Below are 24,006 nucleotides of genomic sequence, written 5' to 3' on the forward strand. Positions count from 1 at the left end.
ACTTCATCTCTATTTGTGTCAGGATGACATCCTCATCCAAGAATGTCCTCACTTATTTCCAACAATTTTTTGGTAAATAAACTCAATAAATGCAACCATCTCATTTCCCTTGTTTCTGATAATTCTTATATTCATATACAAACATTTCAGCAATGAATTGTTATGTACAAATTTCACTGATATCACTTATTAGATGTGACTTATCGACAGGCCATCCTATTCCCTTCTTCTACATACAGTCACTTCCTCTTTGAGCAACAACCTTTATCACACTGTGTTCCCTTGTTCAGCCTGAGTTTCTCCATTTCCTGTTTTTCTTGCACACTTGTTCTCATTTTATCCATTTCTCCATTCATAAGCACCACTTGAATCTTTCCTTCTTTACTATTCTGTTCTTTCACATGGCTTCTCTTGCTCAGATTCATTCTATGCATTCATTATTTTCACTTCCAGCAGCAGTCTCTCTATACAACTTGCACCAAAACCATTCAAATGCAGTCCATTACACAGTTCAATTCTTCCTTCAAACTCATCCCACACGTTAACTGCACTCCTTTCTCTTCACATATTTCTGCTAACATATAGTGTCGCAACAAGAAGTAGCAGTGTATTTCAATGGTTTTATGAAAAGTTTTTTTTTCTCCTTAATTATATTGTGTGGATTTGTATAATAGTGTTTTTGTGAGATAGCCACACTGGATATAATTATTATTTATATTTTGATTAACGTGCAAGTGGTAGTTAATGTTATAAAAATGGTGGCAGTGGCAGCAAAGAAGCACACACCAGCAGCATGGAAGGTCTCAACTCAGAAACTGAGTTTTCCTGGACTTTTCAGGGTGAATAAGATGCAGCAATTGTTTGATGTATGCATCAAGAAACATTAAAGATTTATGGAGTGTTAGATTAAATGATAAAAAGGAATGTATTATAGAATGCAAGAAGTGCGATGAAAGGTTAGCACATTCCAAAAATGAGAACAGTGTTACTAAGAATAATCAGAAAATGGATGGAAGTGCTTGAAATGGCAATAATAGAAGTGACATGGAAGAGTTTAGGCAAGAGTTAATGAAAATCAAGAGTCAGGCTAAATGGATGGAGGAGGAAATTGTATGTTTAAAGAAGAAAATAACTGATGTAAATGACAAGAAGCTTAATAAGAAGAAGCAAGTACCTAAACGTGACAGGTTTGCTTTATGTGATGGCATAATCACTAAAGATGTAGTAAAAAATTCAGGTGCACAAGACATGTTTAACAGGTGGTACAAAAAACAAATATCAGATGCTTTGTATAGAAGGAAGGAATGGGCATCAGAAATAATGGTAGTGATGGGCACAAATGACTTGGATGGTGAGACAAAGAACATGGAAAGCGATTTGAAGAGGTTGTTGCAGGAAGCGAGATTAACAGTGTCATTAGGAAAGTGGTAAGTTAATTTGTTGCCCAGATATAACAGTAGTGAACTGAGAAGGAGAGTAATGATACTGAATGACAAGATGACTGAATTATGTCAGGTGGAGAGCATTCAATTTGTAAATGTATGGAATGAATTCAATGGGAAGTTAGAATGGTTCAAAGTTGATGGAATGCATTTGAATGGGTTTGGTTTTGGTCATTTGGAGCAATTGTTGTTTATAAGAGTACACAGTGTTCATAAGAAATGGGTACCACTGAGAGTCAGAGAGATTGAGAAGCAGGCAATGGAAGGACAGGAAGAGGATGGATACAAGGTGAAGAAGTGATTATAGCAGGGCAAAGCAATACAGTGCAAAATGGTGAGGATGAAAAGAATATGAATGAAAATCAGAGTCAGGATTAGGGAAACGGGGATGGTCAAAATGAAGAGAGAGAGAGAAGTGCACTATAGTAGAGAGAATAAACGAGAATAAACAGTGATTGTGGTCATGGGATGGCCTCAAATAGTAGAAAATTATTATGCATGTATACTAAGGTGCAACACCAAAGCGAAATTTATCGCTACTTATCGGAGATTGGAATGCAAAAGTAGGAGAAATTGAGGAACAAGGAATAACAGCTCATTTTGGTTTAGGTATTCGTAACACTGCAGGGAAAAGACTAGTTGAGTTTTGTGCAGAGAATTCTTTGTTTATTGCTAACACCTGCTTTAAACAGCACAAATGAAGATTGTACATATGGCTATCACCTGATGGACAATACAGAAATCAAATTGACTATATACTTGGACAAAGATGATGGAGAAGTGCAATTCAGGTGCAGACTGTGGAACAGACTATGAATTATTAGTGGTTATAATACATGTGAAATTATGGAAACTGAAAATAACACAAATGTCGATCAGATATGATCTTGGAAACATACCAGCTGAATACAATATTAGTATACAGAACAGATTCAACACACTCAATTTGTATGAAAGAGAACCAGATGAACTATGATAAGAGATTAAAGATATAATTAAAATAGAAGCAAAGAAGAATATTCCAACAGTTTGTAAGAAGTTTAAATGGCTGTCAGAAGATGCCATCAAAACTGTTCAGGAAAGGAGGGAAATGAAGGCCACAGGAAATTTGCAGGAAGTACGACATTTGAATGCAGAGTTTCAATGAGAAGCCAGAAGAGACAAGGGAAAATACTTTAACCAGGAATGCCACCAAATAGAAAACCAAAACAAGAAAGGAAAAACAAGAGATCTTTTCAAAAAGATCAGGGAACTGACAGGGAAATTTAGTGCCAAGGTGACAATATTGAAAAGGATATCTTACAGCAGCTGCAGACATCAAAGAAAGATGGAAAGAGTATAAACCCTTTACAGAAAGAACTCCAAAATTACTGAGAAATTTGAAGAGCAGGATTATACACAGGAGCCAGTACCACTGGAGAGTGAAGTGAGGTGGGCACTGCAACAGCTATCCAGTAAGAAAGCACTATGAAGGGATGGAATAACTATTGAGCTGCTCAAAACCCTGGGAGAAGCAGTAGTTAAAATTTTAACAGCTCTATGTCAGCAAATTTGGATCACAACTATATGGCCTAGGAAATGGAAAAAAAATCAGTTTATATACCTTTATTGAAGAAAGGTGATGCAAGAAATTGCAAAAATTACAGAACTATAGCACTGATTTCTCATGCAAGTCTTACTTATGATCATTCAGAAAAGACTGGAACCATTCATGATGAGAGAAATGCCAGATGAATAGGCAGGATTTTGAAAAGGCAGAGGAACAAGAGATCAGATCGGCAATGTGAGATGGATAATAGAAAGAACACAGGAATATCAAAAGAATGTCTACCTTTGTTTCCTTGACTATAGTAAGGCTTTTGACTCTGTAGATAAATCAGAAATAAAGGAGCTGATTTGTAGCATAGATTTAATTGGTATGCCCAGAAATAACTGGTATAAGTGAAACTTGGTTGACTAAGGATGATATACTGTCAGGACTTGATATGGTAGGATGTAGAATTTTTAAAAAGGATAGAAAGATGAATAGAAGAGGAAGAGGGGGAGGAAGTATTGCGTCTTTCAAGAGTCAAAGTGGAAAATAGTAATATGTGTGAACATTTTGAAGCTGTTTGGTGCGAAGTTGAGATCAACAGAATACTATAGCTATAGTTTTTAATTAGTGTATAGTGAGACTTTTTGTCGCAAATTGTGCTGCATTTTTTTCAGTTTGGATACAGGTGTCCTTCAGTGGTGTTACTGAAATATTTTGTTGTTTATATTATGTTTTGCTACTTGTTTGTTGTACTGCTTCAGTTCTGAAGATGGCATCCATAAAGAAACATATGTCAGTGCACAGAAGGCTACTGTAGAAAAGTCTGGCTCTGCTTTGGATTTTTTTCAGTAAATGTGTTACGAAAACTGCTATATGTGTGTGTGTGTGTGTGTGTGTGTGTGTGTGTGTGTGTGTGTGTGTGTGTGTGTGTGTGAGCACCGAAAAATGCGAAAGATTTGTGACTGTTTGGGTAAATGAGAAGAAGGAAAGTTCTAATGTATGTGAAAAGTGTCTGGATAGATTACATTGATTAGAAATGGGAGCAAACATCCGAACATAGCAGAAGAGCTTAGGCAGGAATTAGTGAAAATAAAAAGCAAAATGAAACATCTGGAAGAGGATATTAAGCAACTAAAGGAGAGATTGGCTGATGATAAGGAGAAAGTTAATCATATACAGAATTCAGCCAGCTTGGTTGGCCAAGTGGATAGCATATCCACTCCCCAGCCAAAAGGCTGCAAATTCGAATCCCGCTTTAGGCATAGATGTTTGTGATTGTCTGTAGAAATATCAGTGGTGGTCAGCAGTAGATGGCATTGGTGTAGTCAGTCAGTGATTGAATGGTAGGGACAGAGTTGTTGAGCAGGTGCCCTCCCTCGATGAGTCCTTGGACTCCCTGGAGTGTCAAATAATAATAATAAAAGAAAGAACCAAAGGATAGTCATATCAGTGTATGGAGACTCAATCATTAGAGGTGTGATTACTAATAAAGTACTAAAGCACAAAACATGCTTTCCTGGTGCAACAATGAAGAAATTAACTGATGCGTTGCAGAAAAGGAAATACCGGGCATCAAAATCAGTGGTAGTCGTGGTCACAAATGACTTAGTTGGGGAGAAAAAAAAAATGTTGATAGAAACTTGAGGAAGTTGTTGCAGCAGATAAAGAAAAATAGTGTTGTTGGGAAACTCATAGGCATGTTGCCAGATATGATAACAGTGAATTGAGAAGGAGAGCAGACATAATGAATAGTAAGATGGCTGAGTTGTGTGAGGCAAAGGTAAATATGTGGAGTGAATTTGAAGGGAAGTTGGAATGGTAATAAAACAGACTGATTACATTTTAATGGGTTTGGTGTTGGGAATTTAGAAAGGCTATTGTTTTTTGAGGAGGCACAGAATCAAGAAGTTAATGTAGCAAATGATTTGATGAATGAAGAAATGTGGAACAGAATAGTACAAATCAACAGATTGTATAGCAGGAGGAAGATGGATATGAGGTTGATGATGTGGTTGCAGCAGCACAAGATGGAATGCATGAAGGTGAGGATGAGACAGGTAGGAATGGAAATCACAGTCAGGATCAGGGAAATGGGAGTGGTCAGACCAAAGAGAGAGAGATGTAGTATAGTAACCAGAATAGAGAATGTTGGTGCTGGTAGAATGGCCTCAAACACACAACGATTGTTATGTTAATACACACATGTAAGGAGTATTTGAAACAAGAGAGCTTAGTTTGTTGCATTGATTGAGACAATATTCCCAAAAATAATTGTAATATGTGAAACTTGGATGTCTGAGGAGGATGTGATGTCGGGAATAGAATTAGGATACATAATTTTCCAGAAGGATAGAAACGTGAAAAGAGAAGGGGGAAGTGCTGTTAATGATTGCAGAGGAATTATTATTGTTGTTATTACATGACACCTCCAGGAAGTCCAAAGACTCGAGGGAGGTCACCTATTCCACAACTCTCCATCTCCACCACTCAATCCAACTATAACGACCCTCTCTACTTTCATCACCTACACCAATGCCATTTAGTGACGGCCACCACTATCACTAGAATTGTGTCCACAAAGTGTGGAAGTTGGGAGCGCATGCACAGATTTTGAATCTGTGTGGTGCAAAGTTGAAATAAACAGGTTAGTATATCTGATAGGATGCTGTTATAGGCCAGGGAATTACAGAGAATACTGATTGCAAAATGTTTAGGCAAATTAGTTGAGCATGTAAAAAGAAGGTGATCCTGATGGGAGACTTTAATTACAGGAACACAGACTGGAAGGAGGAGATAGTGTATGGGAATAAGGAGAGAGAGTTTGTGGAATTTCTGAGAGAAAAGTATCTTAAGCAGTATATGGTAGAAGCAATTAGAGACTTTAATGGTTTTGATTTGGTGATAACTTCAAAAGATGTAGTTGTTAATAAAAGGTATTCACACTACCACCAGTTATTGAGAGTGATCATGAGGTACTTGTTTGGGAAGTGATGAAACAAGAAAAGGTCACTGCCAAAAATGGATGCATGTGGAAGTATAAAGCAGGTGATTATAGGAAGCTCTATAGTCAGTCAGCATCAGTATACTGGGTAGATGAACTAAGCAGAAAAGATGTTGACAATGCATGGAAACTCACAAGGCAGTATCTGACAAAAGCAATGTATGACTGCATACCAAGGGTTAAGCGAGTAAATAGAGTATGAGTGAAACGTATGAACAGTGAAATCAAGCAAGGTGTTTTGGAAAAGAAATTGCTATGTAGGAGGTACAAGACAGTTGATCGTGGTGATCGGATCCATGAAGAGTATAAAGTGCAGGCTAGAAAGGTGACCAGCATTGCAAAGAAAGAAAAGATACAGTATGAGAGGAGATTGGCTGGTCAGGCCAAGGTTAACTCAAGGGAATTTTTCCACCACGTGGCAAGCAAGAGGAAGAATAATTATGGCAGAATACAATTGGTGGATAATCATGGCAGCAGACTAACAGCTGCAATGGATATAGTGGAATTGCTGAATGCGCACTTTATCAGCATATATCGTACTGGTATAAATGAGCTGGTGCAATATATTAGAAGAGAGGCAAATATTAGGAGAATTGGAAGTGAAAGAAACAGAGGTGTATCAGATGTTGGTTGGGTTAGATGTGAATAAGGCTGCGGGAATGGATGACATATCACCACATATTCTTAAGGAATATGTAGCACAGTTGGCTATGCCCTTGTTGTGGTTATTTAATGAAAGTCTTGCAGTGGGTAGGGTTCCTAAGGAGTGGAAAGAAGGCAAAATAGTACCACTCCATAAGAAGAATGGTTGTAAGAGAGAAATCTCCAACTATAGGCCAGTCTGTATAACTGCAGTCATGGTCAAGGTGTTGGAGAGATGGACATGGCATTCTTTATGAAAGTCAGCATGGAAAGTCTTGCAGTGGGTAGGGTTCCTAAGGAGTGGAAAGAAGGCAAAATACCATATGTTTTCACGTATAATGCGACCCACGTATAATGCGAACTAGAAATTTTTTTTGAAAACTAGCCCTAAAATGCCATGTCTACGTATAATGCGATCTGTTAATCTTGTTCCATAACATTATAAATAATACAATACGAATTAACGAAAGAAATATTTATTTTAAAACAAAATGTCAAAATCCTTTAAATTCTTCTTCATCTTTTGAGTCATCAAACATTTCATTTATAAATTCATCTGGAGGGATTGCGTCATCAGTGTAGCAGTTGTAGTCATCGTCTTCATGCTCTCCATTTTGTTGTGCGTCATCCTCGCTTTCGTATATGACGTGATCTTCGGATCCATGCATTGAATTACTTATTCCACATTTAAGAAATGAGCGTTGAATCATTTCAGATGATATTGAATCCCATGCTTCTTTAATCCAGCTGGTGACTAGGGTGATCTCAGGCTTCTGAAAATTCCACCCTTTGCCATCTTCACCAAACCAGATGACATCCATTCTCTCCATTTTTCACATAAGTGATCTTTAAACGGCTTATTCAAGCTGACATCAAGCGGGTGCAAAATGGAAGTTAGACCACCGGTATGACTGCTAGGTCTGTATGTAGCTCACGTGCTTTCTCTTTGCTTGCCTCTGTTAAGTGCGCCCGGAACATATCCCAGACTAGCATGCTTTGTTGACGAAACAAGCTACTTGGACGTATGTTCCATACTTGATCCATCCAATCTTTCTGATCGGTGCGAACAATTATACCCGGTGGAAATTTCATATGCTTCGGAATTTTCTTCCTTTTAAATATCACTGTCAGCTTTAATTTAGTTCCGTCTGCCATGCATACTAGAACAACGGTAAAATGCGTTTTTTCATGTCCCGTTGTTTTTATGAGGACACCCTTTTCACCAACTGAGTTTACTGTTTGATTCCCAAGCATATCAAAGTACATGGGCATCTCATCCATATTGCCAATTTGGGAAAGTTCATATCCGTGACACTTCCGTAATTTTATGATAAATTTATGGAAGGACTGCACTTTTTCTTCAAGATGCTTTGGTAACTTCTGCGCAATTTTTGTTTGGTGTTGTAATATTAATGCTTTGCGTTCCATAAACCTGTTGCACCACCCAGGCAAAGCAAGAAAAGATGAAATACCTGGTGTGTCCTTGAATTTACCATTCTTGAGTTGTAGAGCTCGAAAACAAATTGCATTTCTTGTTACTATAATGCCATCTTGTCAGTGCATCAAAATCCATTCATTTAGCTCTTCTTCGAGTTCTGGAAAGGATGCTACATCTCCACGACAGGCACGTTTAGTTTTGGGGATTTTTTTCAAGACTGTCTTTTTGCTTACGCCAAAGACAAATATTACTCTCTACTGCACCAAATTCTCTCATAGCAACACTGTTATTATGTTCTTCTGCAAACTGCATGACATACAATTTAAATCCTGCTTCAAAAGATGAATGTTTATGTTTCTGTTGGCTCATTTTCAGGCTAGGTTTGTTTACCGAATATTTACAATGAACTGTGGTGAAACTGATATACCTAACTGTGCTCTATCTATCTCACTGTGTTCTATCATTAGCACTACTTATATTACTGGCTTTATGCACAGATACGATGCACGCTCGGTCGCCGAATGTGAGTGGGTCAAGTAGATTTGGTTGCATAGGCATTAGGTAGTATATATATTGTGTGTGCAAGTCTAATAAGATGTTATATTTTTTAGGATCCGCATACAATGCGAACCCCTAACTTTAAGTATTATTTTTTACCATAAATGTTTCACATTATACTTGATAATATACGGTAGTACCACTCCACAAGAATGGTTGTAAGAGAGAAATCTTCAACTATAGGCAAGTCTGTATAACTGAAGTTATGGTCAAGATGTTGGAGAGATTGGTAAGGAATAGAATACAGAATTGGATTGATGGACATAGCATTCATCATGATGGTCAGCATGGATTTGTGAAGGATAGGTCCTGTTTCAGTAATTTACTTGCATTTCATAAAGGTAACAAGTATGTTAGATAAGGGAGAAAGAATCATATACAGTGATATTCTTAGACTTTGAAAAAGTGTTTAATGGATTACCACATGATAAGTTTGGTGTACAAGCTGCAGAGGATGGGAGCAGATAGTATATTGGTTAGATCGATCAGAGATCGGTTCTCTGAATGATACCAGCAGGTAGCATATGATGGATCAGTGTGTCAAAAAAAGGAGGGTAACCAGTGGCATACTGGTTAACCTCTCTCCATAGCCAGCATTCCAAAGTCCTGACATTGTCTTTATCACTTGCCTCTGGACTCTCTCCAATCTCTCCATATCACATTTCAACCAGGTGAGCAGATAGGAGCACAATAGACCAAGTGTGGTCTGACCAATGCCTTATACAGTGGCACAACCACTTCCTTATCCTTACATGTTAGAGTACATCTTATCATAGCACTGCAATGTGCAGCCTTTGCAACGATAGCAGTATGCCATCTAAACTTCAATCTACTGTCAACCATCACTCCCAAATCTCTAATCTCATCCACTTCCTCCAGTACGGCACCATCGATATAGTACATAGCCTTATATTTCTGCACTCCAAAATGCAACATCTTGCATTTATTGATATTAAAACTATAGCCCCATTCTTTTGTCCAAGTAAAGTGTATTCAAATCTTCCTGAAGGGAATTAACATCAGCAGTGCTACTTATAATTCTTCCCAACTTTGCACCATCAGCAAATTGCTGAAGATCCCCAGTCAGTCCACACGAATATCATTTACAAACAAGTTAAACGTGTGGACTGACTGGGGATCTTCAGCGATTTGCTGATGATGCAAAGTTGGGAAGAATTATAAGTAGCACTGCTGATGTTAATTCCCTTCAGGAAGATTTGAATACACTTTACTTGGACAAAAGAGTGGGGCTATAGTTTTTAATATCAATAAATGCAAGATGTTGCATTTTGGAGTGCAGAAATATAAGGCTATGTACTATATCGATGGTGCCGTACTAGAGGAAGTGGATGAGATTAGAGAGTGATGGTTGACAGTAGATTGAAGTTTAGATGGCATATTGCTATTGTTGCAAAGGCTGCACATTGCAGTGCTATGATAAGAAGTACTCTAACATGTAAGGATAAGGAAGTGGTTGTGCCACTGTATAAGGCATTGGCCAGACCACACTTGGTCTATCGTGCTCCTATCTGCTCAACTGGTTTGAAATGTGATACGGAGAGATTAAAGAGAGTCCAGGGGCAAGTGATAAAGACAATGTCAGGACTTTGGAATGCTGGCTATGGAGAGAGGTTGAAGAAATGTGGATAGGAGGAAGAAAGGTGATATGATAGAAATGTTTAAGTTAGTGAGAGGATTTTATCACATTAATCCAGAGGGGATTATAGAAAGAGTGGAAGTTGAGAGGGGAAGAGCCAGAGGTCATTCCTGGAAGTTATATAAAAGTGTTGTGAAGAAGGGTGTGAGGAGTAGATTTTATACATTGAGAATTATCAGTGAATGGAATGCATTACCAGAATGTGTTGTTAATGCAAGGAGTGTTAAGGACTTTGAGATTCTATATGATAAATATGTTGTCAGTTGAATGAACCTCCCACAATGAGTCTGTCAATGGAGGGTGTAATAATAATAAGGTGCTATTATAGGCAAAGGAATGTAGAGTATTCATTGTGAAACATTTAGACAAATTTGTTGAAGTAAAAGTAAATTTGTTGAAGCAAGTAAAAACAAATTTGTTGACAAGTAAAAGGATGATGATCCTAATGGAGATTTTAATTATGGGAACGTGAATTGGAAGGAAGAGATAGCATATGCTAACAAGGAGATTAAATATGTCGAGTTTCTGTAGTATAACTAAAGCTGCATCTGATGGAAGCAACATGAGGTTTATCAGTGCTAGATTTTGTGATATCCTCATAGGATGTGGTTATGAATGAGGTATCAGCATTGCTACCTGTTGGTGAAAGTGATCATGAGGTAATGGTTTGGAAGGTAGTCAAAACAGAAACAGTTGTTATCAAGAAGGTCTATTTGTGGAATTATAAGGTGGGTGATTATCAGCAGCTGCATAGTCAACTAGCAGGAAAAGAAAGGATCAATATACTGGGCTGATGAATTGTGTAGAAAAGATGTTGACACTGCATGGGAAATGATAAAGCACAATCTAACACAAGCAATGAATAACTGCATACAGTGAAATCAAGCAAGCAGTATTACAAAAGAAGTTATGGAGTAAGTACAAGATTAGTTGAAGTATACAGATGCATGAAAAATATAAAGTGCAGGCCAGAAAAGTTATGGTTGCAGAGTAGCCACAGCAAGTGATATAATGGAATTATTTAACAAACACTTGATCGGTGTATGTCATAGTGGTGTGAATGATGGTACGCTACAGGTAGAAGGGAGGCAAGAATGAGAATTAAGGTAAAAGAATCAGGTGTATCAAATGCGGCTTGGGTTTGATGTTAATAAGGTTGTGGGAATGGATGACATATCACCACATATTTCTAAAGTATTTAGCCATGTCGTCGTCCTGGTTATTTAATGAGTCTTGCAGTGGGTAAGGTTCCATATTGATCTTTTTTTCTCCCTCATCTATTCACTAAATAAAATTGCCTCAAATTGACTTGAGAATTACATAATTTCCTGACCAATCTTCATGATCATGCTTTCCAGTCTGAGACAGAATTGACACGTTTGTCATACTTGCATTCTTAGGTGCTGTAATTCCATCTAAATTTCTTAACTCGTGCATGTTTCCACTGTAATATAATTATCTCTTTTTGTGTAAATCTCACTAAGAAGACTGTACTAATACATCAGTATAATAACAAATCAGTATTTAGTAGTGTGGGTGGAATAAGGGGGTTAGATAATCAAGAAAACCTGCTCTAGTGACAAATATAGAGAGCTTTTTCAAGTCACTTTTGGTCTCCAATAAGCAGGCTGATAGTTTTGTACTGTGCAATGAAATTCATTCCCAGTTCATGTCAGGAATAGGAATTTTCCTTCCACTCTGTTTCCATAATTAAAATCTTTTATATCCCTTTTCTTTTATTTGTCAAACAAATTTAGCCATTTCACAGCCTCTCCCACAATACACACATATACACATTCCCCAGTATGCTCATAGATATCTCATCCTACTGCTTTAGCTCACACTATACCAGCCTAATTGGTTGAATGATTGCATTCCCCTACTTTCCAACCAAGAAAGCTGTAGGCATGAATCCCATTGTAGTATCTGTATTTGTGAATATCTTTAGATGAGTAGATGATTTTCATAATCTAGTGTGAGACCAGCAACTTGCATATTTGAGGCCTGAAGTGTATTGGGGGAAAAAAAAAAAAGTACTAGGATAGGGCCTCCAGCTTATCTAATCCTTACCCCACCAACAATACTAATGTACTATAGCGTTTAAAAGGATTTGTGAATAGGATTAGCAAAAATAAAAATACAAATGTAAAAGAATTTTAAAATACAAAATGTTTCTTATACATGTAATTTTTAGGCCAGTTAAATCAACATTACAAGTGCATCCATTTTATTTCTGACACTTCTGGTATTTAAAGAAACAAAGATAGCTATGTTTGCTGATGATTTGGTCCTATTCTCAGCTCACAACAACCGAGAAGTAGCAGAAGGTCACTTAAACAAAGCCATTGAAAGTTTATCTACATACTGTGATAACCAAAAAATCAAAAATCAGAAATTTGTGTATTTACCATTAATAACCACCTCAGAAAGTGGAGACCAAACATTAAGCTAAATAGTCAACTAATTACCTTTAATGAAAACCCCAAATACCTTGGAGTTATTCTGGATTCATCACTAAGCTTCAATAAATATATCAACAATGTTGCAGTCAGAGCAAAAAGAAGACTATCATGAAAAGTATCTCAGGTAAAGAGTGGGGAACTGATGTTAAAATCTTAAACGTCACATACACCTCTATTATCCGACCCATAATGGAATATGCTTCGCCTATCTGGATGCAGACATCAGAAATCAATTTAGACAAGCTTAAAAAAATTCAGAAAAATGCAGCTAGAATCATATGGAATAAGGAATACAACTCCTGGAAAAATAGCAGAATTTGAATCCAACCTTGTTCCTTTAAAAATTGGGTGACAAGAAAATCTTACTAAATTCATAGGAAAAAGAGCCAACCTTGCACATCATAGAACAAGTTAACTTTTTAAAAATTGGCAACCAACAAACAGAATAAAGAAAAAATCGACAATGCATGAAATCATGGAAAATAAAATTCCCTTGGATTTTCCAAATAAAATAGCCAACTACCAGCATTTCCCCCAAATCAAGACAGGAAAAATATAGTTATCAACTTTGAAATAGGGAAACATGAGAGAAAAAAAAGGTCAAGAAAACCCTGAAATCTTGAGATCATTAGCTCTTTCAAAAATAATGGAATATGGAACTGACTCAATGAAGATCTACATGGATGGCTCAAAAATCCAAATGGCAATTTCTGGGAGTGGCATATTCATCTATGGCTCTCAAAATATAGAACTAAAAACAACTAACAGTGTTGGATGCAACTCATACCATGCAGAATTAATAGCCATTAACACAACACTGCAACATTTGGATAAACAAAACCCAAAGGAGTTTATATTTTTCACAGATTCCTTAGCAGCCCTTCAAGTTCTTAAGAATTGCTACGCTAGCCACCAAGAAATACTTAGAGACACATCAAAAAACAAACTACATAAGAATTCCGAAATAATTTTCCAATGGATCCCATCCCATGTGGGATTAAAGGGAAATGAAACTGCAGATGAAGTAGCAAAAATGGCCGCAACATCCAGTGATACCACAGATTTCAATCTTTTTAAAACCACTCAAAAAGAAAACATAAAAAGAATGATTCTCCAGGCCATGAATCACCACTGGTATTCAGCAGAAGAACCAGGAACTAGCATCAACTCCAAGTTTAATCGTTGTGCCACTACCATGATCTCTCACCTCAAGACTGGCCACACAAGACCAATCAAGTTTAGCAATGGCATAAAAGTCATCCCCATCTGCAAAATCTGTAACATCGAGAAAGCATCGCCAATGCATTCACTAAATTGTATGATATTTCCAAATGTGAACTTTATAACCCAGAAAAGGTGCTGTATAAAATACATGAATTTGACCTCTATGATCTGGTGTAATAATATCATATAATAATAAAAAAAATATAAATAAATTAAAAAAAATATAACAAAACAATTTATTCTCGAACTTTCAAGCAGTCCTAAACTAGGCTACTATTCATATAATAAATTTAGTTTAATCCTTTATCCAAGTGTGAGCAAACAAAGTTTGCACCTGAAAGTATCTTCAGGACTGGGGTAAGGTGGTGCAACACTAGGACGACTCCTTGCAAAGGTGGAGCAAGCTACTAACATTCCTATCTCAGTATCTCCCATAATGCAAAACACATCTCCTTGCAGATATGTCTAATGTTATGCCTTAAGGGAAGGGCCACTACCCAGACTAGTTTCGACCTTTATTGAGGTCTCTTCAGTGGGAGCCAGGCCCAAGTGGAGATACCAGCCAGAAGCATTAGCAAGGTCATTGCACCACCTTACCCCAGTCCTGAAGATACTTTCAGGCGCAAACTTTGTTTGCTCACACTTGGATAAAGGATTAAACAAAATTTATTATATTCTAACCAAGTGAAAAATAAGCTTCTTTCAACATCTTTCTCTAAATCCAGAGTAATTTATTAAAAAGGTGGCACACCATTTGGCAACTCCTATAGGTAGAGATGACCTTGCTAATGCTTCTGGCTGGTATCTCCACTTGGGCCTGGCTCCCACTGAAGAGACCTCAATAAAGGTCGAAACTAGTCTGGGTAGTAGCCCTTCCCTTAATGCATAACATTAGACATATCCGCAAGGAGATGTGTTTTGCATTATGGGAGATACTGAGATAGGAGTGATAGTAGCTTGCTCCACTTTTGCATGGAGTCGCCCTGGTGTTGCACCACCTTACCCCAGTCCTGAAGATACTTTCAGGCGCAAACTTTGTTTGCTCACACTTGGATAAAGGATTAAACTAAATTTATTATATTCTAACCAAGTGAAAAATAAACTTTCAACAATAGGCTACTATTCAGCTTACATCCTTCCTTTATAGCTAAGTTTGGGGTGAACAGCCCGATCCCTCTGAATAAAGCATCACACACACACACACACACACACACACACACACACACACACACACACACACACCAGCTGTCAATCTCCAATTCTCCACATTGCCTTTCCTTTCATATTTATGTTTGCTCCTATGGCAAACCTGCTTTCTCACTCCAGTATCATCATCTTCCATGATCCAGCTCATGGAAATCTATTATCCCATTCAATTCCGTCATTAATCTCTTATAATTCCAGTGAATTCATTTCACATACAGAAACTGGATATTTTATTTTCATAATCTTGCCATATACTAAGTGAATCCTGATATAATGCCCCTCCTGAATCATTCACACAGATTTTTTTGCTTGAAACTACTCATATCAGAGAGAAACCAGTGAGAAAATAGCTTACTAAAGAGTATAATACAACAACATAGAGCACAAAGTGAATTTATGGAAGACAGCATTTTCTGTGATAGAATGGACCCACTATAATGAATATTTTGTCTCCAAGTCAAATAATACTGATTCTAAAAATGAATTGGTTGTGTATGTATATAGCATGCTAATAGTTTTCCAGTTCAGAAATTTTATTTATAGTAAAACAAACAAATTATGAAATATATTATTACTACTACCAGACCTTCATGAAGTCATGAAACTGTGCAAAGTGGTAGATTGCACGTCTATTGCACCACTAGAATCTCCATAGCTCAGTCGGTATAGAAAATGCACTTTGGTCAGAAAGACCTGGGTTGAATTCCTATCTGTGATGTGAGGAACCTTTATATAAATGGCCCTATGAACACACATCGATTACAGTGGTCCCCTCCAACCATAAGTCTAATTTGTCAGCTATGCTGGTCCCGAGCCCGGATAAAAAAAAAAAAAATGGGGGGGATTGAAATTGATGCCATACCTCCCCATAAAAGGGGCTCACAGCTGTTGAATCATCATACAAAATAAATAAAATAAAATTGTACCACTCCTTAACACGTTCATTGCCAAGCTGAAAATTGGAATTTCGTGTGGTGGCCAAATTTTTTTTTACTTGATAGTGACGTCCAAGCGATAACGCGTGATCGGCCGCCAGGCGAGAACTCGCACCATGCGATATCGCGTGATTGGCAATGAACGTGTTCAACTATATTTATCATGTCCACTCTCACCACCTTTTCAAGTAATGCAGTCATGCACTTAAATCCCTCATGCAGATTTAAGGGGTGAGGCAATACCCTGCCCTTTAAAATATTTTTGAAGTGTCCATTTTATAAATACCTTTTCACAGTATAAATGCCATATTACTCCATCATATTACCCCATTTTCTATTTACACACTTTTAATCTATTCTAACAGCTTACATTCCACAGTTCTGATATCACTCTTGTTACCTACCTTACTATCCTTTCTAAAGTTTCTTCCTTTCCTTCAATTCTGGTGACAAGATCTCAACACAGCAATCCAGATATGGTCAGATCAGATCTTACGTAGAACTATAAGTTCTATATAAGATCCACCACATTCTTATTGCTGCTGGTCAAAATTCATCTTGGTATTCTGGATTCTTAGTTAGTCTTCCCCTTTGCAGTGTATTCACTGAACTTCACTTCTCTATCATCGAAGAATTGTTGATTCCTTCATTTAAATTTTAATACTCTAAAAAAATTATCCAGAAAATAAGCATATTAATAATTTTGCAAAGACTCATACTTACCATTTAAACTTTCTGGTTTGAAGGCTAATTCTACATCAAAGTTCAAATAGGCATCATGCAATGTAGGCAATTTTAAATAGGACAGTGGTGCCTGTGGAAAGTAAGGAATCACACCTGTAAAAAAAAAAAATTAAATGTTATATAAGATATAAAATTGATTAAAATCATGTCATGAAGCACTCATTTTAAATAATATTGGAGGAAAGCACTACGCAATTAAGTTTACATTATTATTAATTTCCCATCACCCATTTTCCTCCAAATTGGTCTATTACTTGTCAGTACTCCAGTATTTTTGTATCTAACATTTTGTTCTTCTAAAACGTTTATAATTGAATCAGTTCATCTAGACCTTGGGTCATCCTCTCTGTGTTTTCCCTCCCATCTTGGCATGAAACACCTCTTTTGTTAATCTTTCAACTCCCATTCTGTTTAAGTGACCATACAGCCTTAGATTGACCCTATTCACATATTCTTGAATGCTAACAATATCAAGTTCCATCATAATATCTTCATTTTTAATATGATTCTGCCATCAGTTCACTCCACTAATTTTTCTCAGAGCTCTCATATTTGTGGACTCTAGTCTTTGATGATGCGCTTTATTTCTAATCCAACTCTCAGATCTATAACTTAAGGCATGTCTGAAAACTGCCTAGTATACTGCTAGTTTGGTGTTTTGGCTAATTTCTTTCTTATTCCATATAAATTTATTTAGCTGGCTCCCCAACATACCAGCTTTGCTTTTATTCTGTGTCTGTTTTCAAATTTAATTTGCTATCTTCACTAAAAACTGTATACCTAAATTGCTGAAATTTTTACTTATTCAATGGTTCTCCATTGAGAATTCAGCTGAAAGTTTCTATTTCTAATAAAATAATCATGTTTCTGTCAATAAAGAGATAGATTTGGTCTCTTTATTGATAATTTTCATGCCAAATTTGTTACAGCTGTCATGCAATTTGTTCAAGATGTGTTTAAGAGTATGTACGATGTTGTCCTCCTCTGCATAAAGCAAAGAGCTAAAGATCTCTGATTTTACTATCAGGTTTAATGTCACTTTCTTACATAAGGAGATCCATATAACTGATGAATAAAAGTGGAGATAATCTGTATCCTTGTCTTATCACTGATTTTACATCAAACCATTTTCCAATATTTCCTTCAATTCTAACTGACTTACAACTTAAGACTATGTATTGCTCTGTATAATGTTCCTTTTGCCCCATATAGTTGTAGTGTATTGAAAATCTTTTCTCTGGGCACCTTGTCTTATGCCTTTTCCAGATCTACAAAACTTAAGTTCCTTGTCATATTCCCACAATTTCTGAACTATATCTTGACAACTTCTATTTGGCCTTGAACCCAGCTTGTTGTTCTCCAAGTTTCTCTTTAACAATTTTTCTCAACCTCTTTTGAAGTATGCTTGCATAAATCTTACCTGGAAAACTAAGTAGAGAAATTCCTCTATGATTCTGATACTCAACTTTATTTCCTTTTTTTTTTTTTTAAATAGATGGTACTATGAGAGCTCCACTCCAATCATCTAGAATCTGGCCTTCTGATCAAGACTTATGTGGTATAGCCACTGCCAAAGTTTTTTTTTTTTTTTTTTTTTTTTACCTTCTATATTCTTACCAGTCTTCTCATGACTTGTTTAGCTATGCATACATAGTGTGAAATCAAGATTAGTAAAATAATTATAAATATGAGTGAATCAACTAGTGTGGAACTGTAAATTATGATATCAAAGGAAACAGAGTGGGAGAGCTTAGGCACTCCTAAATAAGAGACTGGCTGATGTGAATGAGAAGGAGAAAGTTAGTATTACGAAGAGTCAAAAGATAATCGTGTATCATAGTATGGGAATTCCATCATTAGATGTGTGATGACTGATAAAGTACACAAAACATGCTTTCTAGGTGGTACATTGAAACAAATAATATGCTTTGCAGAGAAGGAAAGAGCATGCAACATAATTAGTGGTAGTTGTGGGCATGAACAACAGTGGGTGAAAAAAGGAATGATGATGGAGACTTGAAGTTATTGTGAGAGGGAAGGGATAATATAGTTGTTAGAAAAGTCATTAGTATGTTGACCAGATATAGCAAAGTGAGTTGAGAAGGAGAGAAAAGATAATGAAGAGCAAAATGGTTGAGTTGTATGAGACAAAGAGGTTAAGTTTGTGAATCTCTGGTTTGAATTTGAAGGGATTGTTAGAATGGTTTCAAGTTGCTGCACTGACTTCTTGATTCTGTGCCTGATCAGCAAACAATAGCTTTTCTAAATTTCCAATACCAGGCCCATTTAAATGTAATCCATCAACTTGTGAAGCAAGATAGCACAGCTAAATGGGTTTATACGACTGGAAGAAGATAGATAAGCAGTGGAAAATGTGACTGCAGCAATACAAGGTGAGGATGACACAGGCCTGAATGGCAATGGGAATCAGGATCAGGAAAATGGGAGTAGTAAGGCCAGAGAGAGAGAGAGAGAGAGAGGTGTGGCACAGTGGCGAGAGTAGAGAATGTTGGTGTTTGTCGAATGGCTTCGAGGACAAAGGGATTTGTATGTTTGTACACAAATGTAAGGAGTATTCAAAATAAGAGAGCTGAGTTTGTTGCATTGATTGAGTCAGCATGTCCAAAGATAATAAGTGTAAGTGAAACATGGTTGTCATTATGGGAAAGGCCACTACTTATAATTTATAGTTATACATTTATAGTATAACCCAGAAAACTTATAACAACTTTCTTTAATCCAGAGTATTTTAATAATAAGGTGTGATACCTTTTGGCAACTTCTATATGAAAATATGACTTCTACACTACTTCAACCTTAGTATCACCTCTGGGTCTGGCTCATTCTGATGAGGCCCTCAAAGGTAAAAACCAGTCCTTCCCATAATGCACAGTATTATACATGTCTACAAGGAAATGTATTTTGCATTATGGGATACTAAGGCAAGTGATGTGAAGTCATTAGCTTCTTTATAGGAGTTTCCCCATTCCTGAAAATAGTTCAGACACAAACCTTGTTTGCTTACACTTGAATGAAGGATTAAACCAAGTATATAATTTCTTGGTATCTAAGTTATTTTGTATTCTAGATGGGATTTGAAACCAGATCTTTCCAACAAAGAGCAATGTTTATACTAACTAAGCTGCAGAGGCTCATTAAATGATAAGTAACAAATTTACTAATTAATAATTAATTAATAAGCTGTAGAGGCTCATTAAACGATTAGTAACAAATTTACTAATTAATAAATTTACTAATTTAAAAAATACAGCAAAGCTGTATTTTCTTATAATAAACTGAGCAATTCCATAAATAAATGGATCAGTAACAGAAACAAAAGATACATGAACCTTCACATATATTATAAAGATGGTTCATTAAATCTTGGTCTAATAAGAGTTCTTCATGGCACTTTTTCTCTACAGAAAAGACTTGTTAAGTTAAAGAAAGTTTGGGGTCTTTCAAGATTTATTATTATTATTAACATTTGACCTGCATGGAGTCAGAAACTCATTGTGGGAGGTACACACTATTGTACACAATGCTCATCCAACTGTGCTTGAAAGCAATTCGATGTGTCTATACCCACAACACATTCAAGCAATGTATTCCACTCACCAACCATTCTCCATGCAAAGAATTTACTGTTCACTCCTCTGCTCACACCCTCCTTATACAGTTTCCTAGTGAAGGCCACTTGTTCTTCCCCCTTGTCCATCCTATTCACAAAGCTTTGCAACTTATATTCTCCCAATCTGTCTTTGTGCTCCACATTCCAAAGACCACTGACCACCTTTATGAATATTGTCTGGACCCTTTCTAACATATCCTCATCGCCATGAAACCCCGGAGACTAAATTTGTGCGCAATAATCCATATGAGGCCTGATCAAGGCCTTATACAATGACATCATAACCTCTCTATTTCTGCATGTCAGGGTCCACTGCATCATTGCCATTATCCGATGTGACATCTTCACAACTTGTGCAATGTGCCCTCTGAATTTCAGGTCCTTGTCCACTATCACTCCTAGATCTCACATCTCCTTTAAAGTTTTCCCACCAAGTGTATACTTTGCATCCCATTGTTGCTTACCAAATCTCAAAACCTTACACTTTGCAACAGAACTAACAGTTCCCCTTACCTGCCCATTCATACAATCTATTCAGGTCCTCTTGTAAGGCCGTAACATCTGCTTGACTCTGCACTGCTCTCCCAGGTTCTTCATCATCTGCATATCACTAGTTAACCCCATTCCAATATCATTAACATACAAATTGAAAAAGAATGGTACCAAAACTGACCCCTGTGGCACGCCATTAGTGACCTTTCTCTTTCAGGATACTGCACCCCACCACATACAACTTTCTGATACCTATCTGACAGCCAGTCACTGATCCAATTCAGAAGTCAGTTATCCAATCCCATCTGTTTCAATTTATTTAAGAGCTTGTCATGAGCCAGTCTATCAAAAGCCTTTGCAAAATCTAAGTACAATACGGTATATTATTATTATTATTAAACAAGACCTCATGGAGTCAAAGACTCATCTAGGAGGTCCTTTTATCTCACACACATCTCATCATACCGGGTCTTAAACACATTCAAACTCCTTGTAGACACCACACTCTCAGGCAAGGCATTCCAATCATTCACAACTCTGCACGAAAAAAACCTGCCTCTCACTCCCCTACTCACACCCTCTTTATACAGTTTCCAGGGATGACCTCTGGTTCTCCCCTGATCTCCCACTATTCACTGTAGAACTTCTCCACCATTGATCCTATAGCAACCCCTTACCAACTTGTAGGTCTCTATCATATCTCCCCCTCTTCCTTCTCTCCACTAGTCTCTGCAAATTACATCTTTTCAATCTTTCCTCATACTCGACATTCCAGAGGTCAGAAACTACCTTAGTCAGTCGCCTTTGGACCCTTTCCAACATCTCTTCATCCTTCTGAAAACCAGGTGACCAAATCTGGGCACAATAGTACATGTGTGGCCTAATCAAAGCCTTATACAATGGAACAAGAATCTTCTTACTTCTACATGTCAGTGTCCTCTGCATCATTCCCAGAAGTCTTTGTGTTGTCTTCACAATTTTGGCTATCTGTCCCCTAAATTTTAGATCCTTATCCACTATCACTCCCAGATCTCTTATTTCCTCTACTTCCAACAATATCTTCTCACCAAGCATAAATTCTGCATCCCATCTTTGTTTTCCAAATTTTAAAACCTTACATTTTGCAACATTGAACTCGCATCTCCATTTGTTTGCCCAAACACTCAATTTATTCAAGTCTTCTTGCAAGGCCACAACATCTTCACTACTCTTTATGGTTCATCCCAACTTTGCTTCATCTGCAAACAACTCAATATCTCCATCCAAATCTTTGTCAATATCATTAATATACAAGTTAAATAGTAATGGCCCTAAAACAGATCCCTGAGGCACTCCACTAGTGACTTTCCTTTTCCTGGATATTGCACCCCCATACACAACTTGTTGATACCTATCAGATAGCCAGTCTCCAATCCAATGCACTAATCTAATATCCAACCCCATCTGCACTAGTTTGACTGTCAACTTATCATGAGGCACTCTATCAAAAGCTTTTGCGAAATCCAAGTATATTACTGTGTATCCTTCTCCTCTGTCCAAGGAAGCAGTCACTTTATTGTAATAAGTAAGTAGATTACTAAAACACGACCTCCCTTTAGCAAATCCATGCTGTCCATCAAAGATTATACCATTGTTGTCAACCCAACTCTGGATTCTAGTTCTCACAAGCTTCTCCAACAACTTAACCACAACACCCGACACACAGATAGGCCTATAGTTTGATGCTTGAGTTCGATCACCTCCTTTATGAAGTGGCACAATCTTGCCCTCCTTCCACTCTTTAGGGACTTGACCAAGTGCAAGACTCGTATTAAAAAAATATGTCAAGGCAGGTGTCAACTCTCTGGCACATTCCTTCAGAATACGCGGTGATATATTATCAAGTCCCACAGCCTTATTTACATCTAGTTTACTCAACTCCCCAAACACCTCTTGCTCACTTACAGTCAGTCTCTCCTCCCCATCATCAACTGCTCTTAATCTCTCCATGAAGTCACATTCACAAGATTGAAAGATCTTTATGAACTGCTCATTAAGTATCTCCACCACACATTCTGCAACAGCTGTCTTTATACCATTTCCTCCAATCAATGTCATCCTTCCATAATCATTCTTTCTTTTGCTGGCTACATATCGAAAGAACTCCCTAGGATTCTTTTTAGCTTCATTAGCTAACTGCTGTTCATACCTCTCTTTAGCTACTCTCACCAACCACGTCACTCTCCTTGCCTGGTCTTTGTAGAACTCATGAAATTGGTTACTTCCACTTCTCTTATGCTGCCTCCACAATGCCCTTTTTCTCTGTATTGCATGCTTAATATCTTTATTCATCCATCTCACACCTAACTTATTTAACCTTCTCACCCGTGGTATACATTTAGACATTGCATCCACTAAATATTTTTTGAAAATCCCCCAAGCTGCATTGATCTCTTTTCCAGCTAACTCCTCATTCCATGCTACACCTGCAAGCTGTCTCCTGAGCTCTTCATAATCACCCCCCTTGTAGTTCCACATATACCCTTTTTTCACAGGGGTCCTTGCACTGCTGGCAACCACCCAAGTAATCACCTCATGGTCACTTTCACCAATTGGTGGATGATTTGATACCTCATTGATAATTACATCCTCCGATGAGATGACCAAATCCAAGACCCTTAATCCTCTTGTGCCCTCTGTTACATACTGTCTGAGGTAGTTATCCCTCAAAAACTCAAGAAACTCATTTTCTTTACTTCCAGTTGCTATCTCTTCATTCCAGTCTATATTGCCATAATTAAAATCACCCATAATGATCACCCTTTTCTTATTTGACTATACATTTCACTATCACCACCATCCACATTACCAGGTCTATAACAACATCCCACCAAGTATTTGATTCTATTCACCTCTATCTCACACCATACTGCCTCAAAACCACTGGCCCCATTTCCCCCTTGCATCTCTACCTTGTATGGACATAACTCTTTCTCTATCATCAATAGCACTCCCCCTCCCTTTTTACCCCTTCTATCCTCACGAAACACATCATACCTTT

At 37.3% G+C, this 24,006-nt stretch overlaps 1 protein-coding gene across 6 annotated transcripts in view; it reads right to left on the bottom strand.

Annotated features, from left to right (window-relative positions):
• Positions 1–24,006, bottom strand: part of LOC150109418 (basement membrane-specific heparan sulfate proteoglycan core protein-like) — a 1,783,738-nt gene that overhangs the window by 178,675 nt on the left and 1,581,057 nt on the right. For all 6 annotated transcript variants that reach the window (XM_090413063.1, XM_090413041.1, XM_090413033.1 and 3 more), the window contains one exon: positions 16,823–16,936. In XM_090413063.1, coding sequence (XP_090269189.1) covers positions 16,823–16,936 — 114 coding nt within the window. The remainder of the gene's footprint in view (positions 1–16,822; positions 16,937–24,006) is intronic.

The sequence above is a fragment of the Typopeltis vanoorti genome, chromosome 2 (assembly GCF_054136105.1).
Source record: "Typopeltis vanoorti isolate ZY-2024b chromosome 2, IOZ_Tvanoo_1.0, whole genome shotgun sequence".
In the NCBI taxonomy this organism is placed as follows: Eukaryota; Metazoa; Arthropoda; class Arachnida; order Uropygi; family Thelyphonidae; genus Typopeltis; species Typopeltis vanoorti.